At 40.2% G+C, this 22,416-nt stretch overlaps 1 protein-coding gene across 5 annotated transcripts in view; it reads right to left on the bottom strand.

The window, feature by feature from the left end:
* LOC105223759 (methionine aminopeptidase 1D, mitochondrial) overlaps positions 1 to 22,416 on the bottom strand; it is a 63,923-nt gene that overhangs the window by 18,539 nt on the left and 22,968 nt on the right. The window contains exons 2-4 of one of the 5 annotated variants that reach the window (XM_049446068.1): positions 12,809 to 13,244; positions 12,600 to 12,744; positions 11,953 to 12,525 (exon numbers count right to left, since the gene is read on the bottom strand). The exons of 3 other annotated variants lie outside the window; for them this stretch is intronic. In XM_049446068.1, the coding sequence (XP_049302025.1) occupies positions 12,152 to 12,525; positions 12,600 to 12,744; positions 12,809 to 13,207 (918 nt within the window). In that variant the 5' untranslated portion in view covers positions 13,208 to 13,244 and the 3' untranslated portion in view covers positions 11,953 to 12,151. Of the gene's footprint in view, positions 1 to 11,952; positions 12,526 to 12,599; positions 12,745 to 12,808; positions 13,245 to 22,416 lie in introns of those variants that run through there. One more of the 5 variants, XM_049446071.1, reaches the window with a different exon arrangement.

The following is a 22,416-nucleotide window of genomic DNA, read 5'->3' as shown; positions in this document are numbered from 1 at the left end:
GGAGAACTACCCTTAACTCTTTCAGCAGAGCTGTCTAAAATTTGTACCACTCATTACAAGTGACTCACAGGTTTAAAATTCGTACCAAACATTATAACGGATTAATGGCGCCATTATGCCAAATTTTCAGGTGCAGTTTCACTGTTTCTATCCGTTTTGTCGTTAATTTCACGTAATTCTTTTGAATGTTGCGCATGTGAATGGAATAAGGTCCAATAATATATTGGTGAAATGCTACACTTATGAGGAGTAATTCTTGTATTGGTACTCATTTCAAACCACCGCGGATTTTGTACTGAAAAATATTTGATTTATTTTGTAAACAGATAATAGGGACAACTGCCGAAACGTGAGCGAAGAGAAAATCAGGCAATTTTTTGACGAATTTGAAGAATTGAGATTGGATTGTGCTGATATTCCCTCCGACTTAGAATCGATTGAGGGCGGTATCAAAGTTTTTGCAGATTCCATAATGATATTGGTGTTGAAAATATGGAGCCATCCGATTGTAGTATTTTCTTTTCTACTTTTTGGATATTTGCATAGTGAATTCATATATTTCGTACAATTTAACGGAACAATACTCCCTAAAACATAAAGAATTTCGGCTTGAAATAATTGAAGGATCAGAAACAGACGTAACAGTGGATATGCGGAAAATGCAATATTCCACATCCCTATCGAAGATAAAACATGTTTCCAAGAATATCATATAAATGGCAGCAGCGGCGGTGGTATATAATTTGAACAGCACGAATATTCTAACTTTCTGAAATCTTTGTCACTCAAAGAGTTAATACAAAGTGAATTATCAGCAATGTACAAATCAATAGTAATTCTTCATGAATATAAAAGAAAAACATTAAAGGCAAAACTAGATAGTGAATTTTTAGTCTGCAACTTTGTGCTTAAGGGGTCAGTAGGGTCATCTGGCCTGTTTTCGAAATTTTTTTTATAGAAATTTTTATTCTATAATAGAACTTTGTTCACATATCATGAGGTATATCGTGGAGTGTACAAACAAATTTTTTTTGGAATTTTTTGATGGCATCTGTCGGAGAAATGGCTGGGTGAATGAGATGCGTCTTTTCACTCTCGGACAGGATTTCTCATGTTTGGATCATCTGAAACAATTATTCTTAAAAATACGTGAATGGTTATCGTTTCCACTAGAATCATAAAAAATGTTGATAAATAAAAAAGTAATCAACGTTTTTTTTTTTAATTTTCCCCGTGTTTATTGCATACATTTTGTCATAACATTGTCAATAAAAAACAGAAAAAATATTAAAAAAAAAAACAAATGAAGCAAATCGGGTGAGTAGTTCGACCGGAATCATGTCCGCCAGTTTAAAAATGTGTGTTTTGAGAAAAACACCAATTTCATCGAATTATACACCTGATTGTTACGTATGTGGGGCAGTTGTATGAGTTGTACCAACTGATTGGATGAAAATCAAAATTTTTTGATATTTTGTCAGGTTGGTTGTGTTAGTTTGATAGTGTTTGGGTTGGTCGTGCGATTTCAAACTATTTCGCCATTTTATTTCGGCTGTCAAAGTGAGCGCGTCATTTATAATAAGTAAAGCAACAACTTCCGAACTCATGTTTAAGCAACGAAGTGAATATTCAAAATGAAGTTGGCCTCAAATTCTAGCTCAACTCAATCAACCAACTAATTGTTGCGTGTATGCCTTCTATTAAAGCAGAACTCCCCTTAACTCTTTCAGCAGAGCTGTCTAAAATTTGTACCACTCATTACAAGTGACTCACAGGTTTAAAATTCGTACCAAACATTATAACGGATTAATGGCGCCATTATGCCAAATTTTCAGGTGCAGTTTCACTGTTTCTATCCGTTTTGTCGTTAATTTCACGTAATTCTTTTGAATGTTGCGCATGTGAATGGAATAAGGTCCAATAATATATTGGTGAAATGCTACACTTATGAGGAGTAATTCTTGTATTGGTACTCATTTTAAACCACCGCGGATTTTGTACTGAAAAATATTTGATTTATTTTGTAAACAGATAATAGGGACAACTGCCGAAACGTGAGCGAAGAGAAAATCAGGCAATTTTTTGACGAATTTGAAGAATTGAGATTGGATTGTGCTGATATTCCCTCCGACTTAGAATCGATTGAGGGCGGTATCAAAGTTTTTGCAGATTCCATAATGATATTGGTGTTGAAAATATGGAGCCATCCGATTGTAGTATTTTCTTTTCTACTTTTTGGATATTTGCATAGTGAATTCATACATTTCGTACAATTTAACGGAACAATACTCCCTAAAACAAAGAATTTCGGCTTGAAATAATTGAAGGATCAGAAACAGACGTAACAGTGGATATGCGGAAAATGCAATATTCCACATCCCTATCGAAGATAAAACATGTTTCCAAGAATATCATATAAATGGCAGCAGCGGCGGTGGTGTATAATTTGAACAGCACGAATATTCTAACTTTCTGAAATATTTGTCACTCAAAGAGTTAATACAAAGTGAATTATCAGAAATGTACAAATCAATAGTAATTCTTCATGAATATAAAAGAAGAACATTAAAGGCAAAACTAGGTAGTGAATTTTTAGTCTGCAACTTTGGGCTTAAGGGGTCAGTAGGGTCATCTGGCCTGTTTTCGAAAATTTTTTTTATAGAAATTTTTATTCTATAATAGAACTTTGTTCACATATCATGAGGTATATCGTGGAGTGTACAAACAAATTTTTTTTGGAATTTTTTGATGGCATCTGTCGGAGAAATGGCTGGATGAATGAGATGCGTCTTTTCACTCTCGGACAGGATTTCTCATGTTTGGATCATCTGAAACAATTATTCTTAAAAATACGAGAATGGTTATCGTTTCCACTAGAATCATGAAAAAATGTTGATAAATAAAAAAGTAATCAACGTTTTTTTTAATTTTCCCCGTGTTTTTTACATACATTTTGTCATAACATTGTCAATAAAAAACAGAAAAAATATTAAAAAAAAAAAACAAATGAAGCAAATCGGGTGAGTAGTTCGACCGGAATCATGTCCGCCAGTTTAAAAATGTGTGTTTTGAGAAAAACACCAATTTCATCGAATTATACACCTGATTGTTACGTACATATGTGGGGCAGTTGTATGAGTTGTACCAACTGATTGGATGAAAATCAAAATTTTTTGATATTTTGTCAAGTTGGTTGTGTTAGTTTGATAGTGTTTGGGTTGGTCGTGCGATTTCAAACTATTTCGCCATTTTATTTCGGCTGTCAAAGTGAGCGCTTCATTTATAATAAGTAAAGCAACAACTTCCGAACTCATGTTTAAGCAACGAAGTGAATATTCAAAATGAAGTTGGCCTCAAATTCTAGCCCAACTCAATCAACCAACTAATTGTTGCGTGTATGCCTTCTATAAAAGCAGAACTCCCCTTAACTCTTTCAGCAGAGCTGTCTAAAATTTGTACCACTCATTACAAGTGACTCACAGGTTTAAAATTCGTACCAAAAATTATAACGGATTAATGGCGCCATTATGCCAAATTTTCAGGTGCAGTTTCACTGTTTCTATCCGTTTTGTCGTTAATTTCACGTAATTCTTTTGAAAGTTGCGCATGTGAATGGAATAAGGTCCAATAATATATTGGTGAAATGCTACACTCATGAGGAGTAATTCTTGTATTGGTACTCATTTTAAACCACCGCGGATTTTGTACTGAAAAACAGGGACAACTGCCGAAACGTGAGCGAAGAGAATATCAGGCAATTCTTGGACGAATTTGAAGAATTGAGATTGGATTGTGCTGAAATTCCCTCCGATTTAGAATCGATTGAGGGCGGTATCAAAGTTTTTGCAGATTCCATAATGATATTGGTGTTGAAAATATGGAGCCATCCGATTGTAGTATTTTCTTTTCTACTTTTTGGATATTTGCATAGTGAATTCATATATTTCGTACAATTTAACGGAACAATACTCCCTAAAACATAAAGAATTTCGGCTTGAAATAATTGAAGGATCAGAAACAGACGTAACAGTGGATATGCGGAAAATGCGATATTCCACATCTCTCGAAGATAAAACATGTTTCCAAGAATATTATATAAATGGCAGCAGCAGCGGTGGTCTATAATTTGAACAGCACGAATATTCTAACTTTCTGAAATATTTGTCACTCAAAGAGTTAATACAAAGTGAATTATCGGAAATGTACAAATCAATAGTAATTCTTCATGAATATAAAAGAAGAATATTAAAGACAAAACTAGGTACAGTAGAAACTCGTTTATCCGGCCCTCAGTTATACGGATTCGCGATTATCCGGACTACCAATCGCGACCAATTTATATGTACCTACGTAGAAATTATGGAATCATGAACGTGTCGGAACTTGCATATTCCGCTCGCACAGGTGGGGTCGCTGCCGCTGCCCCGCGCGTTTCATTATTGTTTTAGTTCATTTGCAATTGTGACTCCGCTCTGACGTGCGTGTCACGTCTACATATTTAAACCTGCCAAAGCGTAAGAGACAATTTAACAACGCTATATGACTTTATTTAAAATGTCAGCTAAAACAGGGTTGCAATTATATTTTTCCATGACATTGCACGCAAATATACATGGTTTTTGGTCTGACATTTTTTACAGCCCTTGCAAATAATTTTCTGCGTGTGTTTGTTGTTGTGCCGGTGCACCGAGAGGAAATATATGCAGTTCTTGCACCGTGCAAGGGGTTTGCGAGAGCGAGAGAATACCCCTAGAGTGATACTGTGAGTCTACTACAACTGAAACGAATTGGTGATATAGCAGCAATGAAGAGAAAAAGTTGCTTACGTCAAATGACAATTACCAAATATTTTAAACCAAATTAAACTTATTACCTACGTACTTATTTCATGATTACCAAATGCAAATTACCAAATACATACATATTGTAGACAAATTATTCGTACATACGTACCTAAATATTTTATTGTATTTCATGATTAATGCTGCAGTTTAGTATTACGTATGTAGTGTAATCTAAGAAAATATGTACATACCAGAGGCCTGCACGATTAAGGTAGGCATCGTACGATTACGTTACTAAGTAACACTTCTGACGATTACCACGATGCGAAGGTAACATTGCACATCGGCATCGCGGCATCGTGGCATCGTACGATTACTATCTGGTATCGTCAATGCCAAATGAAACGCTATAGTCTTACATGATGTTAATTCGTTGCTGGCTCGACAACGACTGAACGATAGAGCAGAGCCGCTCAAAATAATGCGCAATTTATTTACCAACGCATACAATCACACATTTGATATCTGCTAGCGTATGATTGTGTGCGCGCGCTTGCTTAGTACACTGAGTGAAATCGTGCTATTTGTTTATTTTGTTATTAAAAATTTAGAAAAAAATAAAAAATTATGGTTTTTGATTAAAAAAGCAATTAAGAACAATAATTTTAAGTTAATTTTTTTAACTTTCCATGATTTTTTCCATATCGACTTCAAGATCGTAAGTTTTGATTCTCATTAAGTCCTCTATATGCTTATTCGAAACTGAATTCCTGTATTTCGAGTGTATTTTTGACGCTGGCAGAATTAGCGTCATAGCGTACATGCTTCGACTGCATTTGCTTGCCTATACTCCGAGTATAGGTATGAAAAATTTTGAGCGGCTCTGCGATAGAGCGTAAGCGTACGTGTGAAGTTAGTTTCCACAATTGTTCTAAGAAATGCCGACCACTGGTAACATGTTAGTAATCGGCGATGCCCGCGATGCCGATACCCTCGATGCCGATGCCCACGATGCCAAAGTACCGTTACGTAGAGTGTACTCGCCGCATCGGCATCGCCGCTTGCTAACATGTTACTTTTTTAATTACTCGTGCAGGACTCTGGTACATACATACATAAGTAAGTGTTCATTTCTTAATAAACATTGATTTTCGTTGCAGGATATGAATATCTATTTGTTTTTCTTCATACATTCGATTATCCGGATTTTCGATTATCCGAATGCCTATCGACAACAATTAGTCCGGTTAATCGAGTTTCTACTGTAGTGAATTTTTAGTCTGCAACTTTGGGCTTAAGGGGTCAGTAGGGTCATCGGGCCTGTTTTTGAAATTTTTTTATAGAAATTTTTATTCTACAATAGAACTTTGTTCACATATCATGAGGTATATCGTGGAGTGTACAAACAAATTTTTTTTGGAATTTTTTGATGGCATCTGTCGGAGAAATGGCTGGGTGAATGAGATGCGTCTTTTCACTCTCGGACAGGATTTCTCATGTTTGGATCATCTGAAACAATTATTCTTAAAAATACGTGAATGGTTATCGTTTCCACTAGAATCATGAAAAAATGTTGATAAATAAAAAAGTAATCAACGTTTTTTTAATTTTCCCCGTGTTTTTTACATGCATTTTGTCATAACATTGTCAATTAAAAACAGAAAATATATTAAAAAAAAAACAAATGAAGCAAATCGGGTGAGTAGTTCGACCGGAATCATGTCCGCCAGTTTAAAAATGTGTGTTTTGAGAAAAACGCGCTTAAAGTTTGAGGTACTGCCAGATGTGCATTCCCAGCGTACCGAACGTCGAGCGGTATTATTATTTTTGAGCCTTTTTCGAAACCTTCCAATGGTATAGTGGGTTTCTACATTAATTATAAGGGTATAAAAAAAAAGGACCGGATTTTTTTTTTAAGATTACCCCCCCCTGATCCCTTAGTTCTTACTTTTTAATATGACAAACAGAATTAAATAAGTGTACAAAAACCTAAATAATCATTGATATGTAGAGGGAAATCACCTATCCAACCTGCCTTATAGCCTTTTCGCACAGAAGTTCATTGTCAAATGCAAAATTTTTTAAGCATGCTTTAAAGAATAAAATTTGAAAAATGCATTTGCAATATGCCCAGCTACATTTATCGGGTTCAAACAATTAAATTATAAAATTAATATTTCTAAATTGTATATAAACAAAATAAAAACCAAATAAAAATTAGAATGAAAATATTTTCAATTGACAGAAGTCTTTTCTATCCCCAACCAGCGGTAAAGCATTAAAGAAACTGTATTGAATAATTAATATACATATATTGGGTGGTCAAAAAAGTCTTGCGGCATTTTCGCTAGTTGGCGCTGAAAGCGCGTTGTTCTAGTTTTATTCGTCGCATCTGGTCATGCTATACCTTTTTGAAAAGCTCATTTCACGCGCTAACACGTGTTTGATTGATTGTTTCTTTTTTCTTTAAGTCGTTCGTGAGTTATAGCGTCGCAAACATGGAGCAAAATAAAGAGAAAATACGGCGTATTTTACAGTACTATTACGATAAAGGCAAAAATGCATCTCAAGCCGCCAATACAATTTGTGCAGTTTATGGACCCGATACAGTTTCCATTTCCACCACACAACGATGGTTTCAACGTTTTCGGTCTTGTGTAGAGGTGGTCGAAGATGCGCCACGCTCCGCAAGGCCTGTCGTCGAAAATTGCCGTAAAATCGCTGAATTAGTCGAAAGAGACCGGCATAGTAACAGCCATAGCATCGGTCAAGAGCTGGGCATGAGTCATCAAAAATTCATTTCAATTTCAATAAAAAAAAAAAAATCAATAAAAATACCGCAAGACTTGCTTGACAACCCAATATACTTAACTTTCATCTTCAAAAATACAAACATCTTGAGTGACTGTCAGAAAGAACAATTTTTATTAAAAACCAAGTTTTCGCGGGCACCTTCATTGTGGGGCCTAACCAATACATTAACCGGGAGAATATTAGAAATCCGTCCCAATCGGGCATGTGCGGATGGAGAAGGTTCTCCAAATAAAAAATATTTATAGATACAGCAGTGGCAAACTTATAGCTTTAGAGAAATTTTTAAATTTACTCAACGTCTACGCTCATAAATTAGAGCCTTCAATAACACCGGCCGACAAATCAAAATTTTTTGAATGTTGTTAGTATTTGAGCCACAAATATTACCAATTTTTACTATTTTAAACACGAAAACACTTACATATTGCCCTATCACATCAGATTTTTTTAAAAGAAGGAAAAAGCATTTTTTTCAAATTGTAAAGAAAAAATCAATAATCATATTACAAAACATATATTTGAACATTTACAAAGAAAACACTGAGTCTAAACAATGCTACATAACTATTTGGAGTGACATCTTTTACGTTTCGCGACAATATTACGTCTGGGTGTAGTCTTTTTGTGAGTATCTTCAGTAATATCACGTGTGAGTGACCAGGAGTAATCAGTCATTATATTCACATATTTTTGTCCTTGGTACCTTGTCTCCATAGTTTTTATGTCCTGGTTGAACTTTTTCCCTGCTCTTCTCTGTAATCACCAATATTATCAAGGAAAAGTCCATATGTGAATATAGAAAGTGGAGTTTTATGCTCATATTACACCTCTATTTCCGATACTTATCTAATAGATTTGCAACCTTATTTTTATAGTTGGGGTGTTTATTATTTGTGGTCCATCGAACACTCATTCTTTTTGCTTCAGATAATCTTTGAAGAATCTATAAAAAGTCTCCAATCTCCAGAATTATATTTTACTCGTAACTTTTCAGTAAGATTGGGAATATTCTTAAAACAAACTAAAAAAAAAAGGTGCAAATTCTGCTTCACGTTTTCTATACCATGCAAAATATGTATTGTATTTGGAGCTAACAGATGTTTGGCATGAAGTCTAGATCCAAGAAGTTAAGCAGATTCTTTAGAAAGATTTAGTTTTCTAACTAAATCATTTAATTCACCTTGAGTAAATTTCTGTGGTTGATTTAAAATTGGTTCATAAACTTCCTTCGACTCTTGACGCTGTAAATTTTGTACTGATGATGTTGAACTAAGATCGGATATTGAGCTTGGAAGGGGCACTGGCATATCTGAACCATGTGGAATCGGCCGTGTACGAGTAATTGTAGATACATTTGCCGAGACAATTTTATTTTTATTTTTAGCATTAAAACCTTTCACATATGTACAGCAAAAATAACAATCATCAATATGATTTGTCTGCTCTCTCCATATCTTAGACCTACCGAAAGGTAGAGTTTTTTTTTAAACCTGATGTGATACGATAAAATGAGGTATAATTTCGTGATCAGCACTACCAAATTAGTGGAAAAAAATAATCAGAACTTGAACAAGGAATTAGGCCGGTGTAATTAGAAACAGTTTGCTATATATTGAAATTAAAATCGAAAATTTTAATTTCTGATCGTATTTTATTTGGAATAGTTAATAATTTAATAAAAGGGTGCATTTCTCTATGATTGTTCTCTACTAACCACGTAAACATTCTTGACGCTCTCCGATATCCTTTTTTCAAAAAAAAAAATAAAAAATAACCAACTAAAGATTAGTGATGGAATCATCTATTTTTTTTTTTTTTTATAAGCCTCTGCTAATGGTAGGCACCTTGCCGCGGTGCAGAGGTAAATTCGGCTGTATTTTAACGCAGCCTTCCCAACACCGGGCCGAATTGGGAAGTAACGGTGGCCTTACCGCGCCAAGGGGCTCTGGTGTGGCGGACCTTCCCGTTCCCCATTTAGACCATAGACCCGACAGCTCACCTTGTTGAGCCAAGGGTCGAACGAACAAGATGAACGAACAAACACAAAAACAAACAACAACAAAACCTGATTTGATGACGGACAAAGGGCAGCGACAAGGGAAAACGGTAGCGGATAAAGAGAAGGGGACTGGAGCAGCGGAAGGTAAGGGGGGTCGAGGGGCCAGGCGTAAGCCTAGATACCTTGACGCTCTCACGCCAGAGGAGCGCTCGCTGTTCGACTAGCACGCCAGGGAGGATGACGACGACGTGCCCTCCTGCAGCGGAGCTCACCTGGGGGGAACGCCTGGAGCCGATGCAGCACAAAGGAACATCGTCAAGCCCCCCGCCGGAGGGTGCAGTGGGTCGACCTCTGGTGAGTCGTGTCGGGCAGAGCCTGACGGCACTAAAAGGAGAAGGAGGAGAAGGCGCAGAAGAGGTGGGCAGCGCCCCCTCCCAGAAGCTGGCCAACCCGGTGGGTGTGGGGATCCACGCAGGAGAGGGATGAGTGGCTCCACCATGAGGTGGTACCTACGCCACCTACACGATGGGAAAACCCCGGAGGAGGCGGAGGCTCTAGCCAGGAGCAAGAGCCAATGGGTCAACGTCAATCCGGCGACTGGACGCGACCACAATGTGCCAGCTCGCGCGCAGGGCAGCGGTAGCGGCGGCCGTGGTCCGGTCAGCACTACGCTGTCCTTACGGCGGGGCGACAGCAGGGCATTGCCCCCACGATCCAAGAGGGTGCGGGGCACAGACGCGAAGGCAACCGGTGGCCAACAATCTGGACCGGCTCCTCACCGGGTGGAGGAGGTGCGGCGCGGGTATGCGGACGCTGTTAGGGGCATCCGCATGGCTGTTCTGCCTCTCAATTACCCGGCGGAGGCGCTAAAAACGGAGGAGCTCACCGTGCTGCAGGACATCCTCATGGACGAGGTGTGTGAAGGAGTGGACTATACGGCGTCCTTCCTGGGCATCGACTTCAGGGGAGGCATGATGCAGGTAGACTGCCATGACGAGTCGTCCGCCAACTGGCTGAGGGAACACGCTCCAAAGCTGGGAGGCTGGACGGGCCCTGTCCTCTGTGCGAAGAGGGTGGAAGACGTGCCAATCATGCGCAGCATGACAGTATTCGGCGGGTATTGTCACTTGCGAAGCGAATGAAAATTTTGGCGAGTTTCGCCGTGGCGAATTGTAAGTTGCGAATCTCTAACGAATTCGCCAGAAAATGGCGAACGAGTGGCGAAAATAAATTTCTGGTATTGCCACTGGCGAAAAAACGTCATTCGCTTCGCCATTAGTGTCAAAATTTGACGAATGTATTTTTTATTCGCTATTTGAAATGGAAAGGACGTAAGTAAATTTTGATCGTTATTTGAGCAAATGTAATTATTTAATTATATTTAACAAAACGATACTTCTAGAACAAAACGTACAACAACGCAACAATTTCAAAAATTGGTTGCGTTAATGGAAAATAATCCGGACGTCGCCAGAGGAATGGGGAATTTTGGATCGACGAAGAAAAGCAGGGCAGAGCAATGGGATCTGTTCGCTGCCGAACTCAATGCCATTGGTCCACCATTGCGAAACGGACGCGAGTGGAATAAGGTAAAAATTTAATTAATTTGTTTGGTTGAAGTTACTTATGTGTAGCATTTAGGTTTGGTTAGATTATAAACTGAAAATAAAAAAAAAAAATAGCGACAAACCGACGCGAAACTGTTGCCACAGGAGGAGGACCTTATGCTCAGCAAAGTTTATCTCCATTAGAGCAAAGTGTGGATGAGCTTCTTCACCTTCAGGCGGCTGTAAATCCTACAGGCTTAGCGTATGGCTCTAATGAAGTGGAAACTGCGGTAAATAATAATGAAATTCAGCCAGAAGAGCGCACGACCGTGGAAACACAACGAGCCATGGATTTGGCATCGCAATCCTCAAGCAGCCGTCCTAGAATGACAGTAGAGGAACGTGAAGTCATTCGGATGAAAGCGTTGGAAAAGCAAGCCGAAGTGCAAGACATCCTTTCCAACAAAATTGCAAAAATGGAAAAAAAAGTTGATGAAATTGCAAGGTATGCAAGAAAAACTTATGAACTTAAACAGGAAGAAATTAAATTAATGAAAATGAAAGAAGAAAGGAAGAAGGAAGAATATTTAGAGAAAAAAAAAGACATAAAGAAAAGATGGAAATAAAACTACAAATTTTAAAATTAAAAATGCAAAAAAAATAGGGTGCTTGTAAATAGATTGAATTTAGTTTATAGTTTATTTCATAAGAATGTGATGAATTTTTTTTTATTTCATATTTTAACCATGTGACGAATTTATTTTTACTTTATTATTGTAAGTGACGGAATTGAATCTGTGATTCTTTTAAGAAAACATGTGATGAATTTATTTTTACTTTATTATTGTAAGTGACAGAATTGAATCTGTGATTTTTTTAATTTAATTTAAAAGCATGTAGTTTTTGTAATTTTTATATATTTATTATCTATGTAATATTGAATTTCAAAGTATTGAATAAAATAAAAGAATACAATATATTATTCACTGAAGTCGGTATAGTTTCATTTACATCAGAGCATCAGCAATTTGTCTTCTGCGGCGCTCTCCTGGTGAACCATTGCCATTTTCATTAATTGGTTCCAATGGTACAACGGCATCAAAGAAGGTTTCAGCCTCCTCCGGATCACCGATTCTAAATTTTTTACAAATGTTGTGCAAGGCGCAGCATATATTAATAACGGATGTTACTTTAGCAGGATCGTAGCGCATTTTTCTATCACTCAGAAGACATCTGAAACGGCATTTCAAAACTCCAATCGTACGTTCAACAACATTTCTCGCTTTCGCGTGCTTCTTATTAAAAATTGACTCCCTAGTTCCAGATTCTGCATGACGGAAAGGTGTTAATAAATAAGGGCTTAGTGGGTATCCGGAGTCACCTGCAAATGTATTATTGTTTTCAATATTCATATGTCAAGATTAAACTTGCGCAGTAGTCAAATATTGCGAATACCTAAATAAATAGAGTTCTGATCTCCATTTTGATGCGCTGCCTCTAAACATGCCTTCAGAGAACTATTGTTCCATACGAACGAATCGTGTGTAGAACCAGCATATCTAGCATCCACAAAACGGATATTCATATCATGATCACAAGCCTGTAATAAAAATATAACAAAATTTTTATACCAATTTTACTGTATTAAATTCATAAAAACTCACAATCATTGCATTTATGCTAAAAAATCCTTTTCTGTTTAGATAGAGGTGTTTGTTTGTGGTAGGAGCATAAATCGCAATATGGGTTCCATCGATGCAGCCTATTACATTTGGTATTCCCGATCTTGAATAAAATTTGCTCCTTGCCTGCTGCTTTTCTTCTTCACTCATATCTACGCTTATATGGGTACGACAAATTTCATTTTCCAAAATGGGTATGATCTCTTTTAAAATAAGGGAAACTGTTGGTTGAGCAAGTCCCAACTGAAATTCATTCCCTATAGCTTGTTGGTAACTGCCATGTGCAAAAAATCTGAGTGCGGCACACAATTTTAACATGGGCGTTATGGAAGACGACATCCGACAATGAAATTTGTCTTTGATTTTATTCAGCACATACATAAATGCGTCCTTGTTCAAGCGGAAATTCGCAACGAATCTACAAATACGTGTACATTGAACAAAAAATTCTTATTATTCATTATAATTGAACTGGATACATACACTGTGTTAGGTAGCTCTGTAGGATTAGAATTATCTCTAATAAAACGGCGCTGTCGAAGAAGATTAGTTCGCGTTTCCACATCGTAATTATCTTCAAAATACAGATCCGCGTTATTAAACATATTGTTACGAATTTACTCTTGCTAGTTTACTTTGTTAGGTTCGTATCTCTGGATTGACAAATAAAATCAACACTGTTTAATTTAATTCAACAACTCTTTATTTCACAACTCGTCTACACTATAGCAGTTTACTCTTAGCACTGATTGATTACGTTGGCGCTGCCACGGCTTATATAGCCACGCACTTCTCGCTGATGCCGACGTGTCCTTCTAGAATATCACGTCTGGAAATTACCAGAACATACGGCTATACGGCGCCAGACGCAAGCAGACAGTCGCGGCGCCAGACTCAGCAATTGTTTAACTAGACAAGCAGACAGTGCGGCGCCAGATGTCTACAACAAGACAAATGCTATTCCATATACCTACAGCTATTGTTCATAATCAGGGATGCATATAGTAATACAAATACAACTTAATACTAATTTTTGTAACAATATTTTCAAATTTCAGTTGATATAATAAAAAAATTTTTAAGTATAAATGGCACAAATGTCAAATTCGGATGAACGCACTACTTTTTTCATGAATGGCAACGACGTATTTTAGCGAATACGTTCATTCGCCATTCACAATGCAAAATTGGGGTATGTTCGCTAAAGCGTTCGCTTCGCCAAATAAATTCGCTTCGCAAGTGACAATACCCGCCTTCTCCCTCGGAGTGGAGATAGGTCCTACGAGTACACCCTGGGCCTGTTGAGGAACCAGAACAGGGGACTCAGTATCTCGGCCTGGTGTGTCGCCAGCAGTAAGAAGGAAAAGCTAGGCGACATGGAAGGATGGAGGTTGAACGTGTACATTGACGACGAGTCATACAAGTACGTTCGGGCCGCGAGCTTCCGCCTGTTCTACAGGTACAGCACGGTCGTTATGCGGCCCTACAAGCCTGCTGACACCGGGAGCAAGGAAGCCAAGACGCCCGCGCCTTCACAGGACAAAGGCGTCGTTAGCCAGGCAATGACGGTATCCACCCCGGAGGAAAAGGAGATAGAGGTGGACGAGTCGTCGGAGCAGCCCTGCGGGAGCAGGACTGAACAGGCAGTGCCAGAGCCGACTATAGACGTCCCCGACGATGGCCGGAGCATGGGGCTACCCTCTACGCAGGAGCTCCTAGATGGACTTGGAGACTCAATCGACAGCAGCGCGGTTGACGGCGGGGTAGAGGACCTTTCCCTCCTCGAGCCCTATTTATGATGGCCGTCAACATGGAGATTGCCCAAGTGAACCTGCATCATGCGGCGGCAGCCTCAGCTGTCATAACAAGCAGGTTCACTGCGGAAAAACTGGGCACGCTGCTGATCCAAGAGCCTTGGACCCATAAAGGAGAGGTAAAGGGCCTCAAGACGGAGGCAAACAAGGTAATCTGGGACCTCTCAAGCGAGAGGCCTAGGACGTGTATAGTTGTTAGAAGCAATATTGATTTCTTTTGCATTTCAGAGTTTCTGACGCAAGACTTGGTGGCGGTGCAGGCTAGGGACAGTGAGGGCAAAGACTTCGTCCTAGCCTCAGCATACTTTCCGGGAGAGGCAGCAACGGCACCCCCGGAGGCGGTGGAAAGGCTGGTGGAGCACTGTAGACTGCATAAGCTCCCCCTTATCATCGGCTGTGATGCGAACGCCCACCACACGGAATGGGGCAGCACCGACTGCAACGCGAGAGGTGAGTCCCTTTTAGAATATCTAGTAGGTAGAAATTTAGCGGTAGAGAATGTAGGGTGTGAACCCACATTCGTAACTATAAGCAGGAGGGAGGTGCTGGACATCACCCTCAGTAATGAGCCTGCAACGGGGCTGGTCTCGCAGTGGAGAGTCTCAACGGAGCCCTCCCTGTCGGACCACAGAATTGTGAGGTTCGCGCTGAGGGCAGAGGTCAAGCTGTGCCCTCATAGACGCAACCCTCGAAGGACCAACTGGAGTACCTTCAAGGAGAGGCTAGACGAGGAGCTAAAGAGGAAGGGGCAGACTGACAGTAGCGCCACGGGCCGGGGAATGGAGGTCAGACTGACCGCGCTTAACGGGTCCATTATAAACGCGTACAATGACAGCTGCCCCTTAGTTGTACCCACAGACAGGCGCAAATGCTCTTGGTGGACAAGGAAACTCGCAGACCTAAGGAAGAAGGTACGGAGGCTATTTAATAAGGCAAAACGTACAGGGGTCTGGGAGGAGTACAGGAGCAACCTGACGCTATACAATAAAGAGATCAGGTCTGCAAAACAGGTTAGCTTTAGGAGATTCTGTGAAAACGTCTCCTCCACACCAGAAGCTGCCAGGCTGCATAAAGCTCTGGCTAAAGGGAAGACGGACACAGCGCTAGCCATCAAAAAGAATGACGGGACATTTACGACCAGCGCGGAGGACAGAGCTACAGAGCTCTTGCGTGCTCACTTCCCGGAGACTGTCCCGGTTTATTGGTGTCTGCCCTCAACCGAACATAGGCCATCCCGCACTGATTGGGCTATCGCCAAACAACTGTTTACTGCGGACTCGATCAGGTGGGCAATGGCCTCGTTCGAAAGGTTCAAGTCTCCGGGAGTGGACGGCATCTTCCCAGCGCTTCTACAGCAGGGTGAGCAGATTCTGATGCCACACCTGATTAGGCTGCTGAGGGAGAGCCTGGCGCTGGCCTACATCCCCGAATCATGGAGGACAGCTGAGGTAATCTTCATACCGAAAGTGGGAAGGAAGGACTACTCTTTGGCCAAATCCTTCAGGCCGATTAGCCTAATCTCCTTCCTACTGAAAACTATGGAGAAGATAATAGACCATCATTTAAGGTCTAAGGCGCTGAGGACCGCACCCCTGCATGCAGCTCAGCATGCATACAGAGCTGGCAGATCAACCAACACAGCTCTGTACCAGTTGACCTCCGAAATAGAGAGTTCACTGGAGAGAGGGGAAGTCATGCTATGCGCCTTTTTGGATATTGAAGGAGCTTTTGACAACACTTCTCATAGAAGTGTGGCAATGGCAGTGGAAGGTAGGAATGTGGCATCACCAGTGCGTAGATGGATAGAGGCGGTACTCCGCACCAGGATTGCTGAGACCACTGCAGGGGCACAAAGATTCGCCTAGGCACAACAAGGGGCTGTCCGCAGGGTGGTGTACTATCGCCCCTGCTGTGGAGCCTTGTCGTGGAAGACCTGTTAGCATTGCTAACCGACAACGGCATCCGCTGCCAAGGATATGCGGACGACATAGTGATCATAGCGAAAGGCAAGTTCGAGGACACTCTCTGTGACCTAGTGCAACGAGGCCTAAATCTGGCAAAGGAGTGGTGCAGGGGAGTTGAGCTGAGCATCAACCCCTCGAAGACTACCATCGTCCCATTTACAAGGCAAAGATCCCTACGCGGACTTAGGAACCTCACACTTGGGGGTAGAGTGATCGAGATGACCAGCAATGTTAAATATCTCGGTCTCACTCTGGATTCCACTTTGCGGTGGAAGCAGCATGTGGACCAAACCATGGTCAAGGCGACAAAGGCTCTAATGGTGTGCAATCGGCTGGCAGGTAAATCCTGGGGTTGCAATCCAAGGATTGTCAGGTGGTTGTATACCATGATTGTGCGACCGATCGTGACATATGGAGCGGCCTCTGTGGCGGCACAGGCCTCGGTGGTGATGAGACTATCGAGGCTCCAACGGCTCGCATGCGTCTGCATGACGGGCGCTATGCGAACCTGCCCAACAGCGGCGCTGGAGGTCCTGCTGGAACTCACACCGCTCCACATAGTGATCGGCCAAGTAGCCAAGCACTCACTTCTGCAAAAAACGGCAGAGGGATGCGGCAAAGGAAAAATAATCTCGTCCCAGAGGATGGAGGTGATAAGTGGCAGTAATCCAATTGCCCTCCTCCCGAAGGACGGGATTACAAAGGCAGTTAACTTTACGAGGAAATTCAAGGTAACCCTTGGCAGCAAGAGCGAGTGGAGTGACTCCACTCTTGAGTTGTTGCTGAGGGACAGTACACTGAAGTGGTACACCGACGGATCAAGGTTATCCATACCGATGGGTAGATTCCCCAGTATCTTCCAGGCCGAAGTCTTAGCCATAAGTCGGTGTACAGAGATAAACCTCCACCGCGGCTATCGCAATGAGCGGATAACCATACTCAGCGATAGCCAAGCGGCACTAAAAGCGATCTCGGCCTACGAGATCAAATCGCTGCTAGTGCAGGAGTGTAGAGAACGGCTAAACAGCCTGGCGGGAATGAATCAGGTGCACCTAGTTTGGGTACCTGGTCATAGAGACATAGCCGGAAATGAATTGGCTGACGAGCTCGCCCGCTCTGCAGCCTCCACAAATATGGTAGGGCCCGAACCGTTCACCGGGGTGGGCCCCCACACGATAAAGGAGCTGCTCCGTAAGGAGGAAAGAGAGGGCAGAGAAGGTCATTGGCAACGGGCGCATGGCATGCGGCATGCCAAGTTGCTGATAGGGGGGTACAACCTCAAAAGGTTTAAATCAATAATCAACCTCCCAAGGATCAAGCTCAGGCTCTTGGTCGCATTCTACACCGGCCACTGCAAGTTGAAAAGGCACCTGTTCAACTTAGGACTTGCCTCTTGCTCTAACTGCCGGTTCTGCGACAGGGAACCTGAAACCCGGAGCACCTGCTGATCGATTGCATTGCAGTCTGCAGACGCAGGTCTAAGGCCCTTGGAATTACATTTCCGGATAGGGATCACATCGACTCACTAGCTCCCAGCAAAATACTAGAATTTATCGATTTGTTGGGGCTTGGTGAGTTCCTGTGAGTTAGGAGAGGGCACAATAGACCCAAGGTCGCAGTGCATACCTCAATTAATTCTATTGTCTATTGTCTATCTATTTTATAATGAATATATTAGCCTTGAAAAGTACTGTAATTTTTTTAATTTTTACTGAGTTCAATATGTTGATTTGTTTTATTTTTTACAGAAAAAATATATTTATTATAATTTGAGTGAATCTCTATGTTTTGTTGTGTTGCATCAATTTTTCATTTAATAATTACATACATACATATGTACTACTGTGCCCAAAAAATAAGGTGACATTTGAATTTAAACTGCGTGCGTCGAAGGATTTGGTGAATTATTTTTTTTAGGTTGGTAGTACTGTCAGTCACATTTATGTCAAATTTCATGTCAAAACATTCATTCGTGATTGTGAGCTGCTAAAAGTGAGTTTTTCGTTTTTTGCGATGTCGAAATTTGTTGAGCAAAGAATTTGCATTAAATTTTGTTTACGGAATCAATTTTCTGCTGCGGATACGTTGAGGATGGTGCAGAAAGCCTTTGGTGAAAAATGTTTACAAGTGAACGTGTCGGCGTCCAGGGCGACCATCAACCTCAACCGACGAAGCTCACATTCAACAAATCAAAGATTTGGTGTTGATTAACAATTAGAGACCTCGCATATGAAGTTGGCATATCGAAAGGCTCAGCCAATACCATTTTGAAGGATGTTTTGGGCCTCAAGCGCGTCAAATCTCGACTGGTACCGAAAACATTGAATTTTTTGGAAAAAAGACGTCGCGTTGAAGTGTGTGAAACGATGCTTTCCGACCACCAGGGTGTCATGAAATGCATTATAACTGGCGATGAGACTTGGCTCTATGCTTACGACCCCGAAACAACCGATCAATCGAGCGAATATCGTGCCAAAAGACAGCCGAGACCAAAAAAATCGCGCAAAAGTCACTCAAAAATCAAGGTCATGTTGACTGTTTTCTTTGATTATCATGGTGTTGTGTATCATGAATTGCTTCCAACCGGTCAAACAGTCAACGAGGAGTATTATTTGAACGTTATGCGTCGTTTGCGTAACGCTATCCGCCTAAAAAGGCCGGAATTGTGGAAAGACAATTCTTGGTTTTTACACCACCATAATGCACCATCCCATACTGCCTTCGTAATTCGAGATCATTTCGCCAAAAACTCAACCCATATCGTTCCGCAACCACCGTATTCACCTCATCTGGTGCCGTGCGACTTCTGGCTGTTCACCAAGCTCAAAAGCCCGCTCCGGGGACGGCGTTTTTATACGATGGAGGAGATTCAAGTCGCAGTGAAGACGGAACTGAAGGCCATCCCGGAATGTGACTACAACCAGTGTTTCGAAGATTGGAAAATCCGTTGGCATAAGTGCATTGCATCGAGAGGGGATTACTTTGAAGTGAAATGATGAAATTGATTTGGAAGAATAAATAAAGAATTTTCAAAATAAATACAATGTCACCTTATTTTTTGGGCACATTATCTGAAACGCATTTTACAAACCAACCATATTTTAAATTTAAAAATTATGAATTATATCACACACCACTCCCGGCAAACTCAGCACGAGGAGGGAGCGCTATAATTATCAAAAGCATTATTGAACACTGCGATGAAGATCCGATTAAGACGAAAGAAATTCAAGCTACAACAACTTCATTAAACTGCACAATCACCCATTGATCTTATTGCTCTGTATAGTTCACCTAGACATAATATAAAAATAGAAACTTATATGAATTTATTAAAAAAAATATGACGGAACGCGAAACACACTCATTGGGATCTGGTTCGACTACAACCAAGCAGTTGGATGCAATTTTGTTTCTACAGGAAGACCCACTTATTGGCCTACAGATAGTCAGAAATTGCCAGACCTTCTGGACTTCTTTATAATCAATAAAATACCGAAACTCAATTTATGTATAAAAGATTGCTCAGACCTAAGCTCTGACCATTCTCCAGTGCTAACTCTGTATGAAAAGCCTATTATTATGCACTAATTAGTATAAATTTAAAAATATGTTGAAATATTAAGTCGACCGAAAACTTAAGCACATATGGTAGTGAGCTGGGCTGTGAGGTTGAAGATTTCACAAAAATAATTCAAAACGCTGCGTGGAAGAGTACACCAAATACCCGCGTGAATGTATGTGGTACCAAATACCCAAAACACATCTTAGAAAGTATCCATAAAAAGCACAAGCTTCGACGGAGATGGCTCTCTGCTCTCAAAACTGAGCTTAATAAACGTACAGCAAAACTAATAGCACAAATTAAAGAGTTTAAAAATGTTTCATTCAAAACTTATCTGGCTAAACTCATAGCTGATAAATCCACTGACTATTCACTCTGAAAAGCTGCAAGAAATATTAATAAACAAATAAAACATGTAGCACCATTAAAACTAAATGAAACTGCATGGGCCAAAACAAATGAACAAAAAGCTGCCGTATTTGCAAATCAATTGAGAAACACATTTACGATGGGTATGAGATAAACTGTGAAAGTAGTTGGTTGTATCGACACATCAGTATTTCCTGTTACTATTAAATAAATTAAAAATCTTATCGGAAACACAAGACTCAAAAAAGCACATGGGTACGAATTAATAACTGGAGAAATATTATGCAATTTACCAAAGAATTTTATAAAAAAAAACTTGTAAACATTATAAACAGCGCATTATGCCTAAGATACGTGCCATCGCTATGGAAGGTATCTGAAGTCATAATGATACCTAAGCCGGGTAAGCCAGTACACGATATTACATAATATAGACCAATTTCGGTGTACAAAAATGTAGTCATAAATAGGCTCAAACCAATAATCGTTCATAAATACCTTATACCAACACATCAATATGGCTTCCGTCACCACCATTCAACAATTGACCAGGTACACCGAATCGTTAATTTCGTTGAAAATACAATTGATAAAAAGAACGTTTGTACAGGGGCCTTCTTAGACGCGTCTCAAGATTTTGACAATGTTTGGCATACGCGGCTGCAGCTCAAATTGAAATACATGCTACCCACACAATTTTTCGAAATAAGTGCTTCGTACTTAAAAGATAGATACTTCCGCATTAAGCAAGAGGATGCATACTTAAACTTGCAACCAATAGAAGCGGGTGTTCCTCAGGGAAGCGTGTTGGGGCCAATGCTTTATTTATTTTATACCAGTGACCTCCCATCTGACTCCAGTTATATGACAGCGACATTTGCGGATGACACAGCTTTGTTAGCAGCTGGAGAGTCAACTTCAATATCTAATCGACGAGTGCAGACAGCAGTTAACGCAATTCCTAAGTGGCGCATCAAATTAAACGACACCAAATCAATTAATGACGACTTTACCTTGAAAATGGCGGCTTTTTGTCCAATTTATATAAATAACATTCCTATACATCATAACAGTACTAAGTACCTTGGTATCACCTTAGATGCTAAGCTATGCTGGAAAGAGCATATAAAAAAAGGAGCGAGCTTGATATGAAATTTGCAAACTTTACCACTTATTTGGCAAGAAATTCACGCTATCAAATCAAAACAAACTGTTACTATATAATCAAGTTCTAAAGCCAGTTTGGGCCTACGGAGCCCAACTATGGGGTTGCTCAATTAAAAGCTGTATTGGCAGCATTATTAGACAAGAAAATACATCTTGTAGCTCTTTTGAAAGAAGAATCTTCGAGCTACTCAGGAACTAGCAAAATTGTTGGTATTTCTAAAACATAGGTGGCTGAAAAAAAACTTATTATGATTATTAAAAAACTTATATGATTAGAACTGCGTCAGAACAAAATATTTTACAAAACGCTAAAAGCGCCGGCGTTAAGACATCGCTTCATACTCTTCCCAGAAGATATTACAAAAACGGCTAAAAATGCAGGAAACCAGCGAAGAGTGCTGTTGTGCCCAGCTGCACAAAAGTTATGATTCCAGTTATTGGAGCAAGGTACATTTATAAAATATTTACATTCCTTTATTTTTATTTACTTTATTTATTTAACCTCACAATAGTAAGCATATTAAAATTGTATTTAAAATTTTTTTAAAGTTTATTTTTAGCGATGAATGCCATTTGGAAGCAGTGAATGAGCTCCAGTGTTCTTCCCAGGGTAAAACACCCGCTTTCAGTGATGATTTGGGACTGCATTTCTACAGAAGATCCTGGTCCCATACAATTTATTGAAAGCACAATGCGATCTATCCAATACAT

Source organism: Bactrocera dorsalis, chromosome 1 (genome assembly GCF_023373825.1).
Source record: "Bactrocera dorsalis isolate Fly_Bdor chromosome 1, ASM2337382v1, whole genome shotgun sequence".
NCBI classification, from domain to species: domain Eukaryota; kingdom Metazoa; phylum Arthropoda; class Insecta; order Diptera; family Tephritidae; genus Bactrocera; species Bactrocera dorsalis.
Note: the sequence above shows the minus strand (reverse complement) of the source record. Positions and strands in the feature narration are given on the sequence as shown.